General features: G+C 52.9%; 1 protein-coding gene across 5 annotated transcripts in view; it reads left to right on the top strand.

Annotated features, from left to right (window-relative positions):
• Window positions 1-15089: 15089 nt before the first annotated feature.
• The window catches only part of LTBP2 (latent transforming growth factor beta binding protein 2), a 55972-nt gene continuing 45592 nt past the window's right edge, over window positions 15090-25469 (top strand). For 4 of the 5 annotated variants that reach the window (XM_085550504.1, XM_085550501.1, XM_085550502.1 and 1 more), the window contains exons 1-3: window positions 15158-15783; window positions 21537-21607; window positions 23754-23991. In XM_085550504.1, coding sequence (XP_085406630.1) covers window positions 15335-15783; window positions 21537-21607; window positions 23754-23991 — 758 coding nt within the window. In that variant the 5' untranslated portion in view covers window positions 15158-15334. Of the gene's footprint in view, window positions 15784-21536; window positions 21608-23753; window positions 23992-25469 lie in introns of all 5 variants that reach the window. The other variant, XM_015865158.3, reaches the window with a different exon arrangement.

The following is a 25469-nucleotide window of genomic DNA, read 5'->3' as shown; positions in this document are numbered from 1 at the left end:
TGCCTTCTCACTTTGTGTTCTTTCGGGGCTGGCAGAGGTAACCAAGCTGCTTATTGCTATCTCTGGGTGAAGAGCCACTTGGGGTCTCCCAGCGTCTCACTGAGGCCGAGTGTGGGGGGAAAAGACAGTCTCTACCTGTGGCTTGGAGGTGCCTGACTGAACCCAGGAGCTGTGAGATCCTAGGAGACAGTGCTCTGCTTCAGGGCTTGCAACCCACTGTGGGACTCCCAGAAAATGGACAGAAGTAGCTGGTAAACCCAGAATGTATTGTAAGGAATCTGTTATGTGAGTTAAGAATGTGGTTGGTGCAATTAGTGGTTAACTCACTGTGTAGTACCTGACTTCCCCTGAGCTGCAGGTCTTGGCACTGCTCGTGCTTCATTGTATTGTCCAAAAGGTTCTGCTGAGTCAGGGAAAGAGAAGCTCTTTGAGACTTGTGTTGCATGGTATGTTTCTATCCTGCAATGATGGATCCTGGATGACTTCAGCATGAAGTAGATCCTGAAGTTTCTGCCCCTTACCTCAGGATGTGTACTCTCCTGGCCACCAGTTTACCTTGATGGTGTCTTGGAGAGGGAGTAGGGACAATGACCTGCTGCTGGATCTACAGCCATTTGGTTTGGCATGTACTTGGGCTTTTGCCCATCATGCTGGAATCTGCATGCTCTTCAGCAGCATGTGTCTTCAGTAACAGCAACTGTCTGATGGCTTGGAGTCCTTGGTTCCACATGTGGCCATTTGACCTGAGATGTGTCCAGGTAGCTGTGCCATTTTCAATGGCTTTTGTGCTCTTGGTTCCACTGCCAAGCTTTTCTTGGCTCAGTTGTTGAACAGCTGATAGGGATTTTCTTCAGATACCTGAATGAGTGAAGCACCTGGGGAAATGATGCTTTATTTGGATGTCATTCACATTATGGCTGAATCTGTTGGTTAAACCAAGCAGTAACTCCTTGTTCCCAAAGTGAATGTGTTTGTTTTTGGCTATTCTATGTCTGACTTGCCTCTCACGTGACAGCAGAAAAGGTCTGAGTATGTGATTATAGGAACTGTAAAAGAAATAAACTTTAAGGGAGACCCTCAAGTCCCCAAGAACCTCAGTGTGTCTTGGCATGAACCTCCTGGTACTGAATCTATGACTTTAGAACTTTCTTTTTAAGCTTTCTCCTTGTTTGTGCTTTTCTTTTTCTCATTTTTTCTCATCGAATGCGTGAGAAACGTTAATCCCTGCTCTCAGGAGCATGGAATTTGATTGCAGGAGGGAGGTGTTGCTGCATGAATGTGTTCATTTTTAGACATAATTTGCTATAACTCTTTCTTTTTTTTCCCCTTCTGCAGTAAAACAAAACAGCTGTAGCTGAAGTTCACCCAAAACTCCCAACCAGTCTTTCCCCGCTACCCTTCAGCAGGGATGGCGTGCTACAGAATACATTGGAAATGGGGAGTGAGGCTGAGAGCCAAGCTGCTCTCAGGGTAAAGCTGCAGTGAATACAGGCAGAGGAAGCAGAGCTCTCGCACCAGATGAGGGATGGAGAAACAGGAATTGGCCTGAGGCTGCTCCAGGACTTTCCACAAGGCACGTGAAGGCCAGAGTAAATTTGGGTAGTTTTTTTTCGGGAGTGACTCTATGGTGGCCAAAACCGCATTCTTCCCTTCCTCTTGAGACAGCCCTCTGATAAGCTGTGAGCAGTGTACTGGCCCGTACCCATCCCTTAATTTAGAGATTTATGCTAACATAATGCTGAAGCCCTGTAAACTGATGCAATTTTCCAAATAACATTAGAAATCTCGTCTCTTAGAAGAACGAGCAGCTGCTTGGGGCTCTGTTGCCGCAGTAGCTGAAGCGTGGGGCTGCCTCGAGTTTCAGCACAGCCACTTACTGCAGCAGATGAAGAAACGTGTGGAAACACAACTCTCTCCAGTTCTCTTAGAGGATGAAACCAGCTCCGAGAAGTTCGGTTGTGTCTGGAGAGGCACTTTGCTGGTTGGGGGCTGGCTCGGGTTTGTGGAAACCCTCACTGCTGGTGTGGAACAGCTCCAGATCCCACTTAGGAAGAACTGTCAGCCTCCTTCCCTTTTGCATGTATTTAGAGCAGTCATATGCAACGTTCTCACTTGCCTTGGGAATAACGTGCCCTGTGCTATTACCAATTGTTGAAACTAAAAATTACCATACAGAAATATCACCTTTCGGTCTGTCCAGCAGGAGAGAGGTGCAGCTGCGCGGCCACCAGGGGGGGAACGACAGCCAGCTGGAGCCTGCCGGGATCACCGTTGGGGCCGGCTTCGGATCTCCTGAAACCCGGCACGTTGGGCTGCTCTTCCCTTTCTCTATCTCTGTTGTTTTCTGTTTGTATCCTTTTCTCTCTCACTTTTTTTCTTGAGTTTTCTTCATAAATCTTCTTTCTCTGCTTCTAACCCTCGAATTGGAGCGTGTGAGAAGTTAGCATCCAGGAAGCATCCCCTTGCTCAGTACAAGTCCCTGCTGCACTCTCCCCCTTACCCTGTTGTTTTCCATCAGGCAGTGCATTAAAAATGCATGAGAGGAAGTTGGGTTTACATGTGTACATTAACCTGCTGCACGCTCTCGGGAGGCTCAGGACAAATAGCTCAGTAAGAACAACGTGCTCGATAGGAACAAACAACAGAAGTCATGCTAACCAGATCAGATGTGTTCCCTTGGGCTGTGAGACACACATTAGTCATTGCTTTGAGAGCAGAGAGGGAATTTTAACGTGTGGACCAGTAAAGGTTAGCTGAGCTTATGCACTGAGAGCTGATGTTCTCTTTTTAGGGCCCACTATAATTAAATGGACTTTTAAAATCAACTGTGGGCATTGCCAGCTTCTCTGGAGAGTCAGTCTGCATTTCTCAACTGCACCCCGTAAAAGGTGCAGTAAAAGGAGTAAAAGAGGAGAGGTGTAGAAGAAAAGTGCAGCTCCACTGCCGCCCTTATCAAACAGGGGCAAAGTGACAGCCTGCAGGGACTACGAAACACTGAGCACGTGGGCAAACAGAGCTGTCTGCTCCATGGATGGACAAAGGAAAGGGAAAATGTTTCTACTTGTCCCTCCTAGGGGAGGATTAGTGTAACAGGGATATGGGTAACGAAACCGGCCATGGCTAAATGAGATTTAGAGCAAACATTCCTGTTACAGACCAGGCTCTGCCTCTGATGGGCAGGGGTTAAAGCAGCTTTCTCTGTTTCCTCTCACCTTCCTCACAGCTACAGGTGCAGGATGCAAACCTGGAGGAGTGTTTGGCAGCTGGTGGCTCTAGGCAGGAAGAGGAAGGCAGGATCTGCTTCAACCCTGTCATAGTTTTTAAGCTAATTAGGGGCTAATTTAATACTTGAATAGGGAACAAATAGGCACCTTCTTCACGGAACTGGGTGTTAACAGATTTCCAGAACCCCACTGCCCTTGGGGAAAGGCCATCCACAGCATCCTCCTCACCATTATCTCTACCCCTGCATCTTATTCCCTGTCCCATTCTCTTCCTCTGTTGCTTCTTCTCTGCCCTGTGTGCAGGTGTGGCCCTGGGGAAGACCAAGTGCACCGATCCTGTCTAGCTTGGCTGTCTCCCTTCTCCAGCCCCTTGCACAGGGAGGGCTCCCTCCCCAGCTTTTCTGGCTGTCTCTTGCCTTTCCCATCAGTCATGGTCACTTGCCCTGGCAATGTTTGGCAGGGGCTCTACCCTGGCATAGTGAGCAGCCAGGGTCAGCTGTCAGCCTCTGGGCTACGAGCCTAATGCAATGGAACAGATGGAGGTATTTTTTCCAACTTTTCCCTGGGCAGCGGGATTAAAGTCTCTGTTCTCAGCTGGGGTTCCCAGCGCAGTCACTTCCCCCTATGTTATACAACACCCTATTAAGGCGAGCAGCACAAACGTGTTCAGTGGGATCCCTTCCCCCTCTAGAAGGGTGAAGAACAAGAGTGAGGGAAGTTTCTGAAAGCTGAGGAGCTGCCTCTGGTTCAGGACCACTGAGGTAACTCTGCCCACATATCCCTTGTGGTAGTGCCCTGCCATCCTCTGCTCAGACCCATCCCTGTGGTACCAGGGCTGAGGGAGGAAATGGTGGGTAACAGAGCAGTGGGGCCATGTCCCAGCTGATCCATCAGACTGTGCATAGACTTGTGTGGATATAAGGGGAGAGCAATTTGTGTGGCAGCATCACACCAGCCTTGATGTTCCTGCCTGTGGGTGTGTGCACGCACATAACCTGTTTGGAGGTGGCTGCAGGCAGCCTTGGTGAGGGAAAAGCCTCCCAGCAGGATGAGGGCGCATGCATGGAATGAGGTGCTGCTGCCTCTGTGCACCAATTACTTGCTTTATTGACAGAAGACCACAAATGAACAAGGGAATTAATTAGGCCTGCAGCAGGCCAGGCTGGATGCCTGCAGTGCTGAGAAGGCTGGAGCTGGTTCAAAGTCTCAGGGGAGCCGACAGCCCGGAGCTCTGTGTAGCAAACAAAGGTGCTGCCGGTTCTGCTCCTGGGGAGTGCTGTGAAAAGTGCCTCTGACCAGAAGGACGGTCTGCAGGAGGGAGTGGGATCGCTTCCTGGCATCATGTGTTTGCTCAAGATTCGGCTGAAGGACACAAGCAGCTTGTTAATTTGCTCCGTGTCCAGCTGCAGGCTCAGACCCTGCAGGAGAGCCTCAGAGCAGTGTGTGCAGCTGTGAGCCAGCTCCCACAGCCTGGGTACTTCTCATGTGCTGGGCTGGGGCTGGGGCACACTGCAGCTGTCTGGCCCGGCTCTAGGAAAGTGCTTGCAGCAGGGCCTTTCCATCTGCCTTGGCCTAAGGGTGACCCTCACAAACCTCCTCTCCCTGTGGTCGCCTCAGCAGATGGTGGGAAAGCAGAGGAAAAGAGGAGCACTAGAAGCTGCAGTGCTAGGAGGGCCTGGCCCGATGGTACCTCTTGCCCTGACACCCACATGTGTTTGTTTTCAACCGCCCGATTTCATCTGCCCCCTGAGCTATATCCTCCTTGTTCCCCCCTCCCACCCCTCTGAGCACCTCATGCTGCAGCCTCTGAATCCCTGTGAAGGCTGTGAAGGTGTCCATCTAGAACCCAGCTCCATGGGCAGAGCAGAATCGGGAGCTCAGCCCAGCAAGATGATGTGTTGTGCAGTCTTGGAACCTTTGCTTTGGACAGCTGATCTCTTGATTCTCCCCTGTGAAAGAATCTGCAGGGAATTATTTCTTCACCTATAACTGCAGGAGATCAAGGAGGTGGAGTAAGGCACTTGCTCCACTGTGGGAGAAGCTTCAGTTCAGCAAGGATGTTCAGGACAGCTGAGTTGTGTATCGCCCACAAGTCTGCACCAGCTGCTCTACAGTAAGAACTCAAACCAGCACCAGACTTGGTCCTGCTTCCAGACTTTTCCTTCACCTCATTTGTTAGTGGCTTTAGATGCACAACCCGTGGCCAGTACACAAAGGCTTAGCTAGCATGTAGGGAGCTGGTCCAGCTGCCCTCCTCCTCCCAGCAGGCCTGGCTGGATGCGAGCACTGCAGAGGGCTAGGATGGATTTTAGGGAGTATGCAGGTCACAGCCCTTAGTGCTGTCATGCTGTCTCTCCAGGAAGCAGCAGTGGCTGACTTGGACAAAGAAGACTCCTTCCCAAAACACTACTCAGACAGATGTGTCCCAACGCAATGTAGAGGTGTAAGGTTTGCTTTGCAGAGACAGCTTACCCTCCCTGTGTTATGTGCAATGCTGATTGCTGTGTGAGATGACCTTGCCTCCTGCAAGACAGCTTGTCAGGCAGTGTGGACAAGGAGCAAGAAACAGCCCAAAAAAGAATAGCAGAATGGTGGAGAGAAACTTGGAAAGATCGTCAGGCCCTCACAAATGCAAAGATGTCTGGGGGCCATGAAGAGGGGCTCTACTGTAATGTTTGGTACTGTGCCCAGCCTGGAACTCTCACACCATTTTGCAGGCTGGACCAGTGTTGGACTCCGGCTTGTTTGGCTGGATGGAAGTACTTGTCATTGTGTCCTGAGTACTGTATTGTGCCACCCTTTAATTCCTTCAACAAGGTGTTGCAAGTAGATATGCATGTCTTGTAGCTATGCTTTGGATTTGGATCCGCCTCTGGGGACAGGCGGTGATAAGTGTTAAGAGCTGTTTAGATCCCTAACTTGTTTCTGAACTGGTTTCCAGCAAGAGCAGAAGATGGGAGTGTAGGGAAGCAGCTGCTTCCTCTGCTGGAAGCATCCCGAGGGGTCTGGGAGGAGCTCCAAGTTAACCGTGCCCTCTCAGCAGCTGGGTTAATGGCCAGGCTGAGGCTGCTGGTAGCATTTTCTGACAGCAGTTAACTGGGTTTGCCCTTGTTCAGTGCCTGCTCCCGGGATTTTGCTTGTCAGCTGCAGGGGCAGGTTTGGGTCTGTCCAGGCAGTTCCCCTGCGGAAAGAGGCTGCTGTGATTAATGATCAGTGATGAATGAGGGGGAAAGGGGTAGGAGAAGAGACCTGCCAAAGCTTTGACTTCACTGAGGGCAAAGGTTCAGTCTGCTTTGGATCTGCCGATGGGAGGGAAAGGCGCGTCCAGGTCCTCAGCCAGCCAGGGTGTTAACAAGCGAGAGGTGAGCCTGGGTGATTAGGATGTCCACGGCTGCGTTGCATAAATCAGGAACTGAGTGCCAGAAAAAGTCTCCAGGGAAACGAAATGTCTAAGTGTCATCAGCTCTGCAGAGAGATAATTAGAACCAGAAAAGCACCAGGAGTTAAAATGGTACAGATCAGTGAAAACAGGCTTGAGGGACTGGGATCCTCGTGGATTTGCACTGTCTGTAGGCTGAGCAGGAGGGAGGAAGGGATGGCCGTAGGGGAGTCAGGGTGTTTATGGAGGAGTCATAGGGGTTAGTCCTCCTCAATCTTGGAGACAATCAGCTCTGATAGAGGAAAGTTTTCCAGCCAAATGAGATTCCCTGCTCATTCAGATACCTTGAACAGAAAGCAAGAAACAGAGAAAAATGGTATGAGCCAGATTCATTGTAACTCTGTTTGCTCAGTCAGTGGAAGGAGGAGGACCCCATCCTTTCACTCTGAGCCTCTGTGAACTGATAAACCACAGCTATGTAACTTGGGAGTCAGCATCTTCCTGGTGTAGCCCTGGTGGGATTGGAGCCAGGATCTGTGTGGGCCTTTAGATTGAATAGAGATGTAGTTGAAGTACAACGTCCCCAGAAGAGGCACCAGTATCTCCTACAGCTGTGACCAAACCCACTGTGACCAGAATGCCAACAGCCTCCTGGCCTACAGGTCAGATGAGTGTGAATCATGCAGGAGAAGGTTGTCTCATCTATGGAGATGTTCAGAACTCAACCAGAGACAGCCCAAGCACCCTGCTCTGGCTTACCCCACTCTGAGGACAGGTGTGACTGCATCATCTTCTGAGATCCTGTCCCACCTCCAACCAACCTGTGAATGTGAGAGAACACCAGACTGTGTAGGGCCATGGCTGAGGCTGGCTAAGGCAGCAGGAGCACTCTCAGACATACCATGTTGCTGCTGGAAGGCTTCTGTGCTGTGTGGACAGGCTCAGAGCTGAGCTGCTGCAACACATTCACCTCCAGGCACTGTAGTGGTGAGGTTGTTCTGTGTCCAGGTCTCCCTGGAGGAGGCAAGGCTGTGAAGCAACCTGTAGAAGTTAGGCTTCAAAAACCACATGAACATCTGGTGTCAAGCCTGACCAGCTGATGGTAATGGTGAAGTTATTTTGCAAAACAGCAATGAAATATCTGGGGATGATTTGTTTTTCTAGCTGCCCTGTTGCTGCCCCAAAGGTTTGTGGTGAAGGACACATGTTCATGTCTCCTGTTGTACCTGCTTGTCCTCAAGTGCTTGACAGCACTGCTCCCAGCTCCTTGTTGTCTGTGTAATCTCCGCCTGGATTAAGTGGCAAAAGGTGAATCCTCATCTTATGGGAAGAGCACACTTGACCTCTGCCTCCCCAGAGCTACACTCTCCCAGGGGAGGAAGCATTGGATCAACCCTGAACAAAGAACTGGCTGTGATGAGTGAGACTTTCTTGCCCTCGCAGTGTGGGGTTGGGCCAGGGGTCAGATCTATGCTGCAGCGAGAAGGAAGAGACAGAAGACCCAATGACCTGGAAGCTTAGAAGTAGCCAGCTCAACTTACTGAGAAATGTGAAGCTGCATGAACTCCTCCATAGGCATTCTCGCGCACTGTGCCCTTTGTTTCAATATAACCCGGCTCACTCCAGTGTCACAGGGCCCAGCAAGGACATGGGCAAACAAGGTGGGTGTGTGGGATGGTCTTGTATCAGAGCCAGACTGAACTCTGGTCCCAGTCTTAACACCCTGGGGCACTGTCCTCAGCCCCATTCTCATGGGCTCCATTTAGAAGTTGTCAGCTCTCTCTGTGATGATGCTCTTACATTAGTTCCCCTGAGTCAGGCTGCATTTCCTTCCAGGCTTTTTTGGGATCACCATCCAGTGGACTTGTGGAAAGCAACAGGTACCGCACAACTCAAGCAGACCTCCTGCTCTGGCAGCTTACAGGTCTTCTGCACCTCTTATCCCCATGTCCTTCATGCTCCTAAGTATTCGCTGTACTTCTGTTGGCAAGGGATGGCTGGGAAGACAACCAGATCAGTGTTTTAAGATGCATTTGTGTGGGAGGTCTGTTATGAGCATGGGTGTGAGAGGCGCACATCTGAGAAACTCATACAACAGCAGGGCTGTGCACGTGAAGTGGCTCAGGGCAGCGGGCCACAATCCCTGCTCACATCTGTGTGGTGCTGACAAACCCATTAGTGGCAGTGTGACACTGCTGGGAGTCCTGGACATTGCTGACGGCCACGTCTGGTGCAGGACAGAGCTGCCAGAGCACACTCTTGCACATGATGTAGAGCAGCTCCATGACCATTGATATGAGCACAGTGCTTTGGGGAGCTGCTGGCCCGGGGCTGGGATGGGTGCACTGTGTCAGCAGGCTCGGGGGTGGGAAGGGCGCTGGATTTCCCTTCCCCATTCCCCTCTGAGAGCCTCGCTGACATGGCTTCCTGGAGCAGAGCTGTCAGGAAGAGGCATTTTGGGTTTTCAGGGACACGTGCATTTGTGTGGCTCAGCCTGGCCTGCGCGGAGCGTGAGAAGGGTGCTGAACCATCCACCCAGGCCAGCTGCTTCCTCCAGTAGAGCACTGAGACAGAGCCGCTGCCATACCCAGACTGTTTGGAAACATGTTGATAAACTTCCAAGCGTCTATTTCACAATCCAGATGTGCTCGCCTTGGCTGTAAACCCTCATCTGAAGAACAGGTGTGCTATAATGTTTCTAGCAGTGGTCCCAAAGCCAGCTGGAGGCTCGAGCTGAGCAGGGGCCAAGGGGCTGGTGCCATATAGGATATGGATGCCGGGGCAGGGACAGGTGAGGCGGAGAGCTGTAGGTCAGCTGTAGTTCATAACAACTGGAGTCAGACTGAGGGAAGAGAGGGTTGTGCCGCAATGTCCTACAGCCCTCAGCTGCTGCTCGGCAGCACTGGAACCAGCTCGGGAGAAGCTGCCCTGGCTGTAAGGGAAAGCATCTGCGGGGTGCAGCAGCGCTACATTTATTTCTTTGTTAAAACAGTGAGGAATGGGAGTTTATTTCTGGTGAGAGCCCGCACCCAGCTGCAGCTCCATGAGCCTGTGCCACACCTCTGTGTGGGTAGGTGACAGCGGGCAGCTGGTGAGGGCAGCTCTCACAGCTCTGATGTCAGCAGAGAGCTGGATTCCCAGCCTGTGAAGTCATAGCTGGGAAACTGGGGGTACTCAGCCTAATCCCAATAATTACCCAATGGGACTGTAAAGTGTAAATGAGCAAGTCATTGCCTGGTGACTGACAACTTTAGCTCCAACACACGCCGCCTTATCATTGTCATTTTTGCAGCTCTCTAAGATTCACTTATTATTGAGACATTTAACATTCACTTGAAATCATCGTATTGTTACAAACTGAGGTCACAGCTCTCTCAGCTCCCAAACTGGAAGGAAAGCACCTGAAATTCGATGCCATTTTGGGATGACAGAATAATCAAGCAAAAATACAAATGTGATGTCAGCCATTTTGGGGTCTGCAGGACTGCCATCAGTTTTATCCTGCAACACAAAGTTGTTGGGCCAAAGGACTCCCAGTCTGAGTTCCTGATGCCTTTAGCAGTGGAGTGTTGTAAAGGAAAACCTCAAAGGAAACAGAAGTCATAGCTTTTTAGGAAAACTACTTTGAAATCAGACGCAGGAATGAAATGACTTCAATCCCAAACACTCAGTAGAATTCAAAGCTTGATTGCAGGCTTGTTTGTTTGTTTGTATCTGGTCCTTTTGATGTGCTCAGAAAACGCAGTGCTGTTGTGAGATGTTCCGTATGGCAGGATGTTCTCAGCACGAGCTCCTTCAGCACAGTCTGGCATTATCTTGTTTCTTCTGTCTAATGAGGATGTTGTGATACCTTGCTTGGATCTGTCTTTTCCTTCTTTCAGGTCATGGGCTCCATGAAAGCACTGCCCCGGGATGGTGCCAAGAAGTGAAGCTTTCTGCTGAGGATAACAGCCTGCGGTCCTGATCTCCTTAGGCTCTGCAGTATGTGACAACCTGCCTCTGGAAAAGCTGCTTCTCACTCTTTCTTTCCATTTCTCTCTTCCTGAAAGGCACTGACTGCATGCTATGCTTGAAGCCCCATGGGGTGGACACCCTGAGCAGCCTTGCTCCTTTGAGGAATGTATGATGTTGGGCTCCTGGTTCTGTCCAGCCCGTAGGCCACCTCTCCCTGCCACATGCAGCTCCAGCCACAGGCATGAGGAGGCAGAGAAACCAGCCCCAACCTCCTGGGGAGAGGGGAGGCCACAGTCAGATCACTGCAAACAGGACTTCATTAATTATAGATGGACAGGTTCCCCTGAGCTGCTGTAGCTCTGCACGAGTCACATTCTAGCCGAGTTTTCTCTGGTTTTTTTTTTTTCCTTTTTTCTCTTGAAGAGTTGTTGAAGGGTTGAAATACTGTGATGGATAAATAAGGAGCCAGCTGTGCTCTGCAGCCAGCCCCATCAGAGCCTTTCTGCAGCAGTAACCCACAGCAGTCTCCTCTCTGCCTCACTCCTCACTCCCTTCCCCTGGGTTCTGCCATCTGTTCCCACTCTCCAGGTTTCTTCTCCCTCACAGTGGCGTATTTTGCTCTCATATTGTAAGCTCCTTTCCAGCACGTGGTCTCAGCCCTCAGTAATGCATGGACGTATGTTCATACAACAGCATGACCAAAGGGCTCAGTTGTAGGACACCCATTTTGTTTGTGCCTCCTTCTTCCCTCTTGGAGATGGCCTTGGTTAGACAAAGGGAGGAGCAACAAACCCAGCAAACCTTGGCTTTCTGTTAGGTGCTAACAGACAGTTTTTGTTCTGATTTCTGACAATATGCTGATCTTCTCCACACAAAAGGAGGTTGGGACGTGTCCTGGGGCTCTGAGGGGTGGACACATCAAGAATGGATGGAGGTGGCTGGACAGAGCTGTTCCCAAAACCTGCCTTGCCGCTTGTCAGTCCTTTGGGAACATCTTCCCTGGGCATCCTGTCAGTGCGAACACTGAACTCCATGTCTCTCATGGCAAAGCCATGTGTGCCCCGGTGGCGCAGTGGTTTAAGACGCCGCCTTGCAACACTGGGGCCCGGAGTTCGAATCCCCCCTGTGGCGCAAGTGGTAGAAGTGCCGCTCTGCTACACAGAGGCTCGAATTCCGGGGGCTGGACTCGATGATCTCTAAGGTCCCTTCCAACCCGCACGAAACTATGAAACTATGAAAAGCCAAGGTTTGGAGTGGTGTTACTGGAGGCTTTGCTGGCCATGCTTTCAAGTCCAGAAACTGCTTTTCTTGCTTTCTCCATGTCCTTGATTTCAGAGGTGCCCTCCAGAGATGCTTGAATTGCTGCTTGGAAGCTGTTTCTCCATCCAGCTTCCCAAGGCTACTGTGCCCTTGCTCCTTGAGGTGACTCTTTTCAGAAGCTGTGACTTGCATCTCCAAAAGACTGTCTGTGCACCGTGACTTGTGAACTTGGGGGACAGGTTGGCCTTCCCCTGCATCTCAGCCTTCAGCTGGGGGGAATGCTCCTTCTTAACCCATGAGCTTCAGGCAGCCCCTGAATTCATGGAATGTGTCCCATCTGCAGCGCATTAGGGGTCCACTCACAATGGAGGAATAAGCACATGTGTGTTGTGAACCCTTCAGAAGAGGAAGAAAACAAGCTAATTAATCTAAGGGATGTGGTGCCAGGAGCTACATCTGTGGGCCAACTGGCCCTGGAAGCGTGGTTCCCAGGTGTTACCCAGCCAAGGGGGTGTTGTAGAGGTGATGGAGACATGAGGGGTAGAAGACTGAGGGTACAAGAGGTCGAGGCACAGAGGGACCCCTGTTCCCTATTCTTTGAGAGGACTGAAGGAGAACTGACTCTCGGCCATCCCTCCAGGGTACAGACCACCTTTTTCTACCCAGCCTCTTTCACCAGGCACTGTGACTTTGACTCTCAGCTGCCCAAGCACTCCTGTTTCTCCACCACAATGGTGGTGGGAAGGATGGGCCATGTTGGCAGCATGGTGCACCCTTTTCCTCTTCATGTCCCAGTGAGCCTCTTCCCTTCCACTCTAGCCCTAAGGGCTGCCTTGTTCCCCTTGGTATACTGCTGGCCATGGAAAGTGTGAACTTGGGGAGGTGCCACGTCTCCATCCAACCTTGTCCTCTTATTGGTGCTGTTTCAGCACCAGGAGGTTGATGTGGTGCTTCTGCTTTGCCCACCTGCAGCTCTCCCTCCCAGACCACGCTCCCTGCTCTTGAACTCCACTCACCACCCTCCCCTGCTGCTAATCTCTCTTCCCAGGCGTGGGTTTGATCTCGGCGGCGAGCCGCCCGACCGGCCGCTCTCTGTCTGCGTGAGTTCCTGAGAAATGAGGTATTTCATGTTTGTCTGCTGAGCCCCCGCTGAGCAGCGTGCTGCAGCCCGACTTGCAGCACTCCACGCACCCTGCGCTTCCCAATTTCCGACTCATTTTCAGGGAGAGTTAAATGCAAGGCAATCCTGTGCCTGTGCATTACTCCTGGCTCACCTGCATCGGGGCTGCCTTTGCTCCCTGTCTGATGGGCACATGTGCCACTGGGAACAAACAGCTCTGGAACATCCCTGCAGGAGTGCCTGCTTGAATGTGGAGATTGGGTAGGTCTCATCCAGTTCCTGGGGTGGCTGTGAACGTGATGCAAAGCTGATTTGAGATGGGGTGCCAGCACCCTGTGCTGGCTCTGTGTGGGGTACTGAATGGCCAGCTGAGGCTGTGCTTGGTTTGTAAACCTCATCCCTCAGCTCTGTTGGATTCCAAGACTGCATCTTCCTGGGGTGACCCAGTACCTCCAGGGAGGGATCCCACTGGTGCTCCGAGTCCTCTGCAGGGCTTCCTGCAGGGCTTCTAGCACTGCCAGGGTGCTTTGAGAAGTTTTGTTTATGGCTTTGTTTATGGTATTGATAATTTTCTTGTGTCAGGTTTAGGCACAAGCATTCTTTCCACTGCTGCATAAGAAAGTAATTAGGTGAGGATGGAAAGGACATTCCTCTTCCTCAGAACAAAGAGCTGAGCCTAGGCTCTTATCTGGCCTTGCAGCGTTCAGCAGCAACGCAAAATTCTGCCCAAACAGATGGAGAGATTATGACATCCAGGAAATGCCAAGGCACCTACTGCCCCTTTCTCTGATGCCACTGCCCCATGCAGCCAGCTGCCAGTGCTGAGGTCAAAGTCTGAACCTGCTTAGCCCCTGCTGTGGGTACCTGCAGTGGTACCTTTCCCACGAAAGGCTGGAGGGAAGCACAGGGCAATCAGCAGGTCCTTGGAGGGCCTGGAGGAGTTGTGGGCATGGGAGGCTGTGCTCTATGGCAGCTCCTCCATGCATCAGATGAGCAAGGGAGAATGGATAAATTTGTGGGTTGACTTGATAACTTGTCCACTAAACCCGCAGTGGCTGAGCTGCAACATCTGGCCCCAAAAGTCCCTACCCTAAAGACAGACACAAGGTAATGGTGAAAGGACTGCTCCTTGTGCACTTTGATCCTTGTGTCCTCTTGCAGATATTCAGGAGCTGCCCTCCACATCAAAATGCTCAGTGAGCATCAGGATGCTTCCATCTGCCTGAGGTTGGTGTAATGAGTCTTGGTTGGTGGCCCCTTGAGTGCACTCATTGTGCTTCTCTGCCCTTCTTGTATGCAAGGGCTGCAGTGAGCAGCCTGGGGACCCCACCCCAAATACCTCATGGTGTTCAGCTGAGGCTGAGCCTGTGCTCCTCAAGGAGGACCTGCTTCTGCCCAAGATGGCCAAGGGCAGTGGAAAGCTGCAGAGATGTGGCAGAGGATGAGGTCAAACCCTGACATCCCTCTCCCTACTCTCACTCTTTGCCCAGTCCTTCTCAGTGCATTTAAAGCAGTCATTTGGAGCCACATTTCCACCTCCATGTGCCCACATAGAGGAAGATTGGAGAGTGTGACATCTATTGATGGATGTGACCCCTGGAAGGCGTCTCTTAGCTGAGGGACCTGGAGCTTTCACGTGAGTCCTTTTCTACAAGTAGATGCGTAAATCTCTGAGCAGGATTTCGGGCTGTACGAGAGCAATGAAACCAGACTGCGATGCCAGTAAGGCTCTTCACATCGGCAGATGCCACCAGGGCAGCAGGCTGAGGAGACGCTGCAGCTCCCGAGGGCCCCAGACGCCGGGGGATGGAGGCGCGTCCCTCTGGCGCCCGCGTCCCCGCTCTGCGCCCCACGGCAGCAGCCGCGGCCGCTGCAGCTCCCCAAGCGCTGCCGGCATCGCTGAGGGTTGGTGGCTCGCTGCGGACCGGGCGGCGGGAGTGAGGGCGGCTCCCGAACCGGCGGAGCGTAGGTCTCCCCGGCCAGGCAGGGGTTAAGGCTTCTCCGTTGTAGTTTGTTTCCCTTTGCCAAAGTGGGTGTTGCTGGAATGTCTCCTCTGCTAAGGAGGGGGGCTGAACCGTGTCCTCTGGAGAGGGGGGATGTCAGCATCAAAAAGACGCAAAAGGGGGAGGTTTCCAAAAATAAAACCCTCCATCCCCTCCAGGCTCTGGCAGTGCCAGAGGCGGGCGCAAAGGTGCTCGGAGCCGCCTGCGGAACGCCGGAGCTCTCCGGCGGGACGGCCGCGCTCCTCTCGCTCTTCCTCCTTTTGCGGGGCCGCTCGGCAGCCCCCGGCCCGGTCTCCGGCCCCGGTGGGCAGCAGGTGCTGGCGGAGCCCCGCGGGGAGATGGGGCAGTGAGGCGCGGCTCAGTCGGGCGGACCCGGAGCGCAGCCCCCGGAGGGATGCCCGCCCCGCGCCGCCGGCCCTCGCCCGCCCCGCGGGCTGACAGCATGCGGGGGGCCGCGGGCAGCGTCTTGCCCCTCACCTTCGCGATCCTGCTGGGACTCGGCGACTGCCAGCGGGACCTGGCGGCGAGGCTGGAGCCCGGCGCCTCCCGCCGCGCAGAACCCCGCCGGCTGCGGGGTCAAGCCGCGCCCCTGGGGGCGACGGGCACCGCTCCCGGCCTGCCCCGGCCGCACAGAGCCCCCCCGGAGCCGGCCGCCCTGCCCGCCGCCCTGCGCCCCGAGCGCGGCCCCGCGGAGAGCCCCAACGACGGCCGCGGGCAGCGCCCCGAGCCGGGACTCGGCCCCGCGCAGGGGCTGCAGCCGTCCCGGCAGCGACCCAGGAGCTCGCACAAGGCGCGGGTGGTGCCGCGAGCGAAGGAGCCGAACGGCAGAGGGAGGATGGTGGGGTAAGTGTGCGCCGCGTGCCTCCCTGCCGCCCTACTCGGGACGGCGCTCCGGGAGGGGCGTAGAGCCGCGCTCCCATCGGAGCCCTCCGCCGGCTACTGCCGGTCCCTTGCAGCGTCCCGCGTTTGCGATGATCCGCTTGTGTGCTTCGACGTGCGAGAGCGGGGCAGCGCCCGCCGCCCGGCACGCGAGGCTGTGCGGTGTAAGCGTGCCGGGTCTGCTGTTCTGCTGGCTCCGGTGGGTTGGGCACGTGCGTGCTGCTGCGGGCGGTGGATTGTCCGGGTGCCGTGCCCCGTGCTTACAGGGGGCTCGTTTGGCCCGGCGGGATGGAGCCCGGCTGCCGCAGTTCTTGCTGCAGGTACCTGGCCTCTTGGCTCCGTCCTCCCATAATGGGCCCCTTGTAAGCGCTCCACACAGCAGCTTCCCATGGCTTCAGCTGGCTCAGCCGCGGGAGGCTTCTATGAGTTGCCTGGCAGAGCCGCTTCCAGCTTCAGGCTCTGGCTACAGCCCCGAGGAGGTGGAGAGGAGATCATATGGCAAGGCCACAGCTGCTCTGCAGTGAAGGGGAGCCTGTAGTGAGACACATGGTGCGGTGCTGACCTACCCCCCAGGCTCCCTGCTCTGCAGCTCCCCCTCTGATCCCCTGAGGCTGATGCCCCTCACGATGAGTCTCTGCTGGCCAGGACAGGCCACTGGAGCCCTGGCATGGGCAGACTGACTGACTGACCCACATGGTGGTGTGTGTTGGCTCTGCACAAGCTCTAGGCTTACTCTCTCTGACACGGGCAGAAATTCTTCCCCAGTATGGGCAGGTGTCTTCACTGGAGTGCAAAAGTCAGCTTCATCGCTGACTTTCTCTTTCCCTTGCTTGCCTCGCTGCAAACCTTTAATTCAGAGGTGTCTCCATGTACTTTCTGCATGTTCCTGTGCTCATGTAGTCTCTTACAACTACACCACCTCGCTTTTCTTCCCTGTTATGTTTGATACACAAAGTCTTGATCACTAATAGCAGGTAAGTGACACTTTCTGACACACCTGTGCCTTCTTTTACCAGCCTCTTGGAGGGAGAGCATATTGGACTGATTCCTTGGGAGACCCATTCCTGGGCTCAGGAGGACGTTATCTTCCTGCAGTCTGACTGCTGTCAGCCTTCCTGTGGTGGGGTGGTAGGGCAGTGACCTCCCTGGGCAGCATTTTCCATGTCCCCATGATGCCCTCAGTGCCAGCAGCTGGCCCACAGTGGCATCTGGGTCTGCCCTGAGCCTCACACTGTGCAGAAGGGCGCTGAACCTCCCTGAGAGCAACACCCATCCCATAGCAGAGGATATTGCTGTTGAGCTGTTAGCTGCCTGGTGTACCCAGGGCTGCCACTGGCCTCTAAGCCCAGGTGGACAAAGAGCTGTGGCTCAGTGCTGCGCTCCCCATCCATGCGCTCTCTGCTCTGGAAAGTGAGAGCTGAGAGGAGAGCTGCAATCCCCATGAACGTGAACTCTGGAACATGCATCTAATGGCTTGTTGTCAATGGCTTTCCATCTCTTCTGGAGTCCAAATCAGCACTTTTTAAACTTCTCAGTGACCTGCTGCTTTTGGAGCTTTCACACACGAAAGCTGCGCTGAAGTCACCGTCGGTGAGTAACCACATGGCGTTACTGCTTGCCGAGAGCTTGCTGCCGCCTCCAGCCGCTCCGTGAGACTCCCTTCTTCCACCTCATCCATCTTCCTACATCCCTTGCTGCACTGGACACGTTTCCATCCAGGAAACTCAGGGCCCCTAAAGAACTTCATTTCACCATTTCATTTTTTTGCCAGGTGGGATATTTTCTGTTCTGCAGTTTGCACTGCACTCCCTCTACTCTCTGGTATGGTGACCTTCGGTTTCCCTTCCTCAGGTAGCACTGCAGGCTGTACTACACCCTGGTGCTATTTATTTATATAGCTTCTTTGGCTTAAAATCCCAGCTGTGCGTGGGTTGCCTTTCCTTGTTCCCAAATCACAGCTTTCTGCTGGTACCTCTGGGGGCCTCTCTCAGGTCATTGCACTCACTGTGTGCCTGCATCCTGGGGCTGCAAAACCTGACTGTTAATTAGCATTACGTCCTCCTCTGCACAGCTGTTCTGCCACTTTGTTTGACAGAAGCATACCCAGAACTGAGTTTGGATGTGTCTGGTGCCCTGCTCATGACTGATGGTGCTGCAGGTAGGAGCTGCTCACACCTTCCTATGAGCACACCTTGTCAGAAACTGCCTGTTTCCCAGTCCCTCCAGACTGGCTTGCAGAGCCCTTGCTGCTGTGGATGAGCTGTTTCTACCCAGAGCCGTGGAGCAGGTGGCTGCCCAGTTCATTGTGTTCAGGCCTGTGTTTGAAGTGTTTGTAGGTTCATCCACGCAGCTTCTGGTCCATAGAATTCTTTTTCTCCTGAGTGTCAGGGTAGGCAGCTCCCATGCCCACAGAATAGCCCTAGCATTTGCCAGCTAGTGTGCTGGATGTATTCCTTGCTCAAACTGGTGGTCCTGCTGCACACCATTGTGTCCCCCGTGATGTGGCCCTCTTTGTTCCCCTGCCCCATGTCTCCTGTTCATTGAAAACAAGCCCTCAGTGATGTATACAAAATCAGAGGGGGATCAGCAACTGGGGAATACTCTGGGGAAGCCTCCACTTTTGTTGCCTACCTCACATCTGGGGACATGTGAGGTATTTTGGACAAGTAATCCCAGAGTGGCAGACTGGGAATTCCATCTTCTCCCTCCTGCTTTCTTTCTGAGCCTTGTGTGCCCCAGTTGTTGGGTTGTGGATGCTGCCTGTGGTCGTGCAGTCCTTCACCACAGCTTTGTGGGATATCAGCTCACTTCGCAGCGTGTATATAGGACTGTTCAGGCATTGAGGCAGTTAATGCTGATGTGGACTTGGCAGAGTATTTTCAGTGGCTCATCGATGCCAGCAGCCTTTTGCTAATGTTCTTCATTGGGTCTGACTGCAAATATTTCATACGCAGCTGGATGGAATTCACTGTCATGCAGCATAAAGGCAGACCTGGTGATCTAATAGTCCCCTGGCCTTCAGTGAGGATGCTGTGAATGACCCGCACGGAGCCAGCGGCTCTGGCAGCAGAGCACTGCGTGGAGTTGAAAGATGAGGCATGGATAGCTCTTAAAGCAAATGCTGAAAAAAAATGGTTCTGCTGAACGCTTCAGAAATATTGTGTGATCACCACTAAGGCTGCGCACATGCTTAAACTATGTGAAGCCACGATCTTACTACTGTTTTCTAGTTTTCCTTCCCCCATTGCTCATTGCAGTTGCACGGCTCAGGTTTCAAATAACACTGTGAAATCTTGCTGGCTTCTCTCGTGCTGGGTGCTTGCTTACCACTTTGCTTGATGGGGACCTGACCCTGGCAGTGGCCTCTGGCTGAGGCAGAAGGCGAGTTGCAAAGGACTGGCTCACTGCAGCTCTTTTGTTCAAGTTACGGGTTATGCTGGTGCAGTCAGCACTATGCATGGTACTTCTTAACGTGGAGGAAGCTTTGTGTCACTGAGCTGGACCAGGAGCTGCTCTGCAGGATGATCTCTGAATCCTGTAGCAGTCCAGTGTTACAGCACCTGGGAATATCCTGAGCCATCCCCGTGGGCTGCCCAGGATGAGGGTGCACTGCTGTCCCACAGGCCAGCATCCTTCTGGGGATAATGACACCGGGCTGGAGTGACCCTGCCAGTGGTTCTGCAGTCTGGGAGCAGCCCTGTGTGCCTGGGGGAGGCTCGTGCCTGAGCCATGTGCTTATGCTGGTGCTGGTGACAGCACGTGCAGCTGGCCGAGTACCACGGTAAACATGCCGTGTTCCTGAGACCCCCAGGGGCTTGCACTGCATTCTTTGCGAGGCAAGGAAACCACACAGCATTCAACCAGTGCAGATGTCAACTGAATGCAGTAACTAGAGCCAGATGTGCCTGGCACTGGGTCCCATGAGTCAAAGCCCCCAGAGCTGTTGTGCTGCTACGCATGCCTCAGCTCACCTAACTACTAACTTTGGGGTTCCTTAGCAGGAAATAGATCTGTTCCATCTTTGCCCTGTATGCTGCTTTTTTCAGCACTATGCTCCCAGCCCAAGAAATCCTGCCCACCTCCACCTTTGCCTGTCCCTTTTCAAGGAGGCTGTGGAAAGAGGAGCTGTTCCCCTTCAAGTGCAGTCTTTTCCCCCTGCAGAATTGCTCCCCTCTTAATGTGCCAGGCTGTCCTCTCTTGAGGAGCATCCCTCAGTGCTTGTGTTTCCTTTCTTTTGGGACTGGTAGTTGTTGTCTGTAGCCAATTGGAGAGTGATGAAGGCAGGGGATGCTCAGCTTGGGAGCAATCGAGAGTATGTGTGTGAGACAAACCTTGAACTTCCATTCCATCAAGAACCTACAGTGGGACTCAAAACCAAAGCATCTTCTTTGGAGAAGGTTCTTAGCATGCCTACAGGAAACAACCTCTGATTGTGCCAGCAAGTTGAAGTTAGAAAGAGAAAGGTCTCTGCTCTCTGAAGAGAGTGGTAGAATGTGGCTGGTAAGGTGTGTGCTATGCTGAGGGAAGAATGCTGATTCTTGTAGTCTCTCACATCTGGACACCTGCTACAACTCTAAAATGGTTTTTTGAAGTGTGAGCCCCATACCTGGAGCTCTGGCACTTCTGGGGCTGCCATCTTATGTTGTGGGTATTCAGGAGTGCTAGTTCAGAGCGGGATCATCTTCTGACCCTGCTGCGTTCCTGTGAGAGTCAGTCTAGAAGACAAATGTGCATGTTTCCATGGTTCCTGTAAATTCTGTCAGAAGCCCTACCTGCCTTGTCCAGCGTTAGAAATAAACCACACTCCCAACTTGGTTTCCAGAGGCTTTCCAGAGCCCTCAGGCTGACTGTTTCTAACTTTGTATCTTTTGACGATCATAATTTCCCATCTACCTGGACATGCAGCAGTTATAAATTCCCTATACTTTCTCTCCATGGTGAGTAAATACTTTTGGAGAGCAACCTGCAGCTTGTTGTCCTGTCTCTTTATGAATATGTCAATGCGTGAAGTGGCAGAGAAATCCAGGTTAGCTGCCTGCTTCAGCTTTGCAAGGCGCAGTGGTGACTCTGACAGCTCTACATGGCCCGCAATTAGCACCTGAAAGCAGACAATGAGGGCTGGTGGGGAGGATGCTGTCTGTATAAGGGCAGTCAAAACATTCTTGCGTCAAAGTGCTGGAATTAACAACCATGGAAGTGATCTGAGCCTGCTGGAATTAGGCAGGAATTGCTTTGCACTGGACGATTGGTGGAGGCAAATGATCACAGGGACATAGCTGCTGGCACGGTGGGCCTGCAGTGCTCTGATGGGAGAGGGTGTATCTTCAACTGTGGCAGCCTAAGGCTTGTATGGAGTGCAACGGCCAGACTGGAAAAAGGCCTGATTCACTGCCCAGTGTCATAGAAAATAGTATAGTGCCACGAGGTTGTTAAAGATGGCAACTGCTGTCCTCAGGAGGAGGATGTTTTCTCTCAGCGCTGGGAGCTGAGCTCAGAAGGCACTGTGCACACTGCTGCATTCACGCAGCCCTGGGGGGGTCTCTTCCAGGCACTCAAACAACTCAGCCCTTGTCCGATGGGTTTTGATCTCAGCTGCTGGTCCATCTGGAAGGAAATATCAGATGCTGCAGGAAATAATTTGACGGGTGACTCAGAGGTGCTGGCTGCGGAGACCTCAGCTCCCCTTTCTCATCACTCTCTTTTGTCTCTGTGTTTAGGCCGAATGTCTGTGGGAGACAGTGCTGCTCGGGCTGGGCTGTGGCTCCTGGCACAAACCACTGCATCAAACGTGAGTACAAACATCACAGCCCCAGAAGCATCCCCGAAAGTGTTGTGGCTCCATGCAGGGCAGGGGGAACAGCCTCCATTCCCAGCACTGCCCTGAGCAACTGGCCTCACTCAAGTGGCAGCAGCTGCCCAGATGTTTGGTGGGACGGAGCTCAGCATTGTTTGCTGCGGGGTCTCACAGTGCTTCGGCTGCGCTGGGATAATTGCATTAGCAAACGCTGTTCGGGAGCAAGAGGCCAAGGGCTGACTCACCTCCTTTCTCCCTCTCCCCCTCATCCACAGAAGCCAAACGGTAGAGAGCACGCTGTGCTGCCAGACAGTGTCTGTAAACAGAGTGGGAGGCCAGCAATGGCAGCATCTTTCTCTCATTAGAGGTTTTTGTAGGAGCCGTAGATCTGGGCTCGCGGCCATACAGGCTGCTGAGCGCCTGCTCAGGTGCTGCTGTTCCTGAGGATTAATTAAAAGGACACCATGGATGTGATTGGGCCTGACAGTGTCATCCCAACAGGGGATGTGAAATCTCAGTCAGGACTTGGAAGGAGAACGATGGTGTGTAACGATGGTGTGTAAACATCGAGTTCCCAGCTGCCTCCCTCCGTGGGCTTTTCTGCTGGGGATGCTTGGCTGTGTTTAAAGCTGCCAGCGCAATCTGAACAGCCCGTTCTGGTTAATTTCTGCACTATAATCTTGTGTAATTTCTGATCCCATGCTCTTTGGTATGGGACATATCAGGGAAGTCAGCAGGGGTTTGATGTGGGGCATAACATGGAAGTTAGCGAGGTGGAAGCACAGCAGGGGAGGCTCTGAGCATGGTGAAGCAGGGAAAAAACTGGCATTCATGGTCTGAGTTTGGGTGCAGGAGGAGCATGGGCCAAATGCTTACTTTAATCCAGTTGCTGACACTGAGCACAGTGAGTTCTTCCTTTTCCACCAGGCCTGGCTTGTCTGCAAGGTGATGGAAGGTTAAGCTCTGGGGCTGTCCCTCTGTGCAGTCCTGCCTGCCTTACTTGGCTGACAAAGCCACACCACACTTGTCCTCTGCAGCCTTACCTTCCTGCAAGGACCTTGTGCACAGGCTTGGTGTGCCAGGGAACTGCTACATGCTTTTGGACAAATGATGGTTGTTACAGAAAATACTTCAGAAGTGTTCCAAATCTCAGAGCCACGGAGGGAGAGAGATGCTTGTGGAGCCCAGCAGCTGTGCCTGGTGGTGGTGGGATGTCAGAACTTCTGCAGCCACCTGGGACACTCCTGGAAACAGGTCTGAGCAGAAGTGTTGGCTGCACACTGCAACCTGTCCACAAGGTTTCCCTTTCTTCTTTGAAGGAAGACACTGATTTTCAGTACCTCCTCAGTTATGCTTGCTTAGAACGTCCAACTTAGTCCTACCTGAGCAACCTGTGGTTCCTTGGCTCTTGTTAACTTGGTTATAAACCCAATTTGGCATCTGTTAACTTGGGAAGTGTTAGGGTCCAGCTTATAATTAATAGCACTTTCCTCCCGGGGTGCAAACTGAAGCTGATGTGCTGTAATTAGGAACACACGCAGGCTTGGGGAGTGATTTGGGCATGAAGTTAATGAACTGTAAGTCCCCATAGCTGCGAAGGAATTTGAGGATGGTGACTCCAAAATCAGCTGTGGAGGGAGAGCTGGCAAGATCTGGAGGGGACAGGAAGGGGGACTATTCAAATCAAACCCCAAAATGTAATAAAACAAAAAGGTAGCATAGAAACCACTCTCAGGAGGCTGCATTAGAGCACTGTTATCTTCCTCCTCCATGTCTGCTGGCTTCTTCTCTTGTGGTCGTTGCCTCCCCTTGGTTTTGGATTGAGGTCCTGTTCCTGCCCAGAGTAATGAGCATGCTGGATACTGGATGCTCTCTGTAGACTACAGTGCCCTCTTTTATTTTTAGTCTTTCTTAAGTGAATGATGCTTGAAAAGTGTTCTGCTGAGACCGGTGGGGAGAAGTGGGAACAGAGAAGTGTATGGCTGAACCTTTCTCCTATTGAGCAGAAGACCGCTTGCCCACAGAACAGAAATAGCGTCATGTCACTTGTGCTGCCCTAGCCAGGTCCCAGATTCAAACATGCTGCTGGGAGTCCCACATTCTGCTAACCTAACCTAACCTCCCTTCTGTGTCCCTCCAGCTGTCTGTGACCCACCGTGCCAGAACAAGGGCTCCTGCAGCCGGCCCCATGTCTGTACCTGTCGCTCAGGTTTCCAGGGCTCCAGGTGCGAAGAAGTTGTCCCTGAGCAAGAGTACCACCCACCCAGCATTGCCCTACAGCCCCCTGCGGGCTCCCTGAGGAGGAGGACTGGCACAGCTGAGCGGGATGCTTCCCCACGAGAGGCTCAGGCACCTGTCCCACGGCATGCACCCACCAGGTAAGTTTCCCCAGCTTGTGTACTGCTGTCCTCCCAGGGGGACTCTGCTCGTCCTCAGGGTGGTGTCACAGTCTTCAGGCACAAACAGGGATGCAATCCTACAGGGCAGGAGCACCAGGAAGCCTGACAGCTTGTCTCATCCTTTGAGCAGTCTGAGTGGGGGCAGCAAGCTGGAGAGTGGGCTTAAAACTCTTTCCAAAGTGGTAGCATCCATTTAGCACCCATGGGAAGTTATGCAGATCCAAGGTGTGCTGTCAAATGCCAGTATAAGCAAAATGAAGATATGTGTAGCACCTCAGAGGGATGTTCTCTCAGGCTCTAGACATTGTTGGGTCAGATGTTTCCTGCTTTTTTGTCACCCCGCTGTTGCTTGGGTCATTTTTGTACCCAAGCAGGTGTGAAAGCAGAGATACAGCTACTGGTGTCAGGAGAGGTTTGTACAGGACATGTACTGCAAGGAGCACATTGAGCTCAGGGTGATAACTGTGGCATCACCTGTTCTTTTGTGTAAAGAAGAGCCTGCAGCTTCAGCCCAGCTGCCTCAAGCCGGTTCTGAGATGCTCTCACATTGTTAACCAAAGCCAGAAATCTTGGTGCCCAATTGAAAGACCAGATTCTGCAAGGCCAAGGTGATTCTGGCACGGAGAGGTGGCCAAGCCTGTTCCTTCACTGCCTGGGAGTGACTGGTGCACAAATGAGCAGGCAGCCTTAGCACATGCCTGTGATCCCACTCGTGGCTGATGAATGTCCCCATGACAGTGACCTCTTCCCACCCCTATGTGTGCAAGGGCTGGAGAGGAGGGGAAGTGGTGCCCTTGCAGATACAGCACCTGTCTGGGGCTTTCCCAGTAAGGAACATGACCTCAGACTCTGTGTAGAGGCACGAAACCGTGCAGGCATCGGCAGAGTATTACAGATTCAGTGCCTGGTGATTGCTGGGCTGGGAGTGCTGAATGCCCAGCTGCCTGCTATACCTTAAATCCTTTGGCACCATCCCAAAGAAATAGGACGCCGTTAAGGATCTTGCCATGCCTTTCTCCCTCATTCCCCATGAAGGCTGTAGGACATCACCCCATTCCTCACTTCAGTGAAAGCTTTGGGTATTCATCCTTTGCAGCACTGTGTGGACTGGTGAAAGGCTGCCTGTACCCTGCCACTGGTTCACATCTGTGTGCCTAGCTTCAGCCCATGGGCATTTTCCCATACTACTTGGTTGCTTGGGTTTTGTCCAGGGACAATGTAACACATGGTATTCAACTGTCAGGCTGGAAAGTCTTACTGCTGTTTGACAGATTGTTCCCAGCTATTTTTGAGTGTTCCCTTCAGCCAACTTCTGGGCTAGCTGTGGAGCAGTGCAACAGGGATATCCTAGGGAATGCTATGCTGCCTAAATACTTGCAGCTGAGGGCTACTCCTGCTGCTGTTGCACCCAGTTGTGCCCTCCTGCTGCTTGCTTTGCACTGCCACTCTTGTAATCT

The sequence above is a fragment of the Coturnix japonica genome, chromosome 5, assembly GCF_054131305.1.
Source record: "Coturnix japonica strain WE chromosome 5, WE-NBRP24, whole genome shotgun sequence".
Taxonomy (NCBI): Eukaryota; Metazoa; Chordata; class Aves; order Galliformes; family Phasianidae; genus Coturnix; species Coturnix japonica.
Note: the sequence above shows the minus strand (reverse complement) of the source record. Positions and strands in the feature narration are given on the sequence as shown.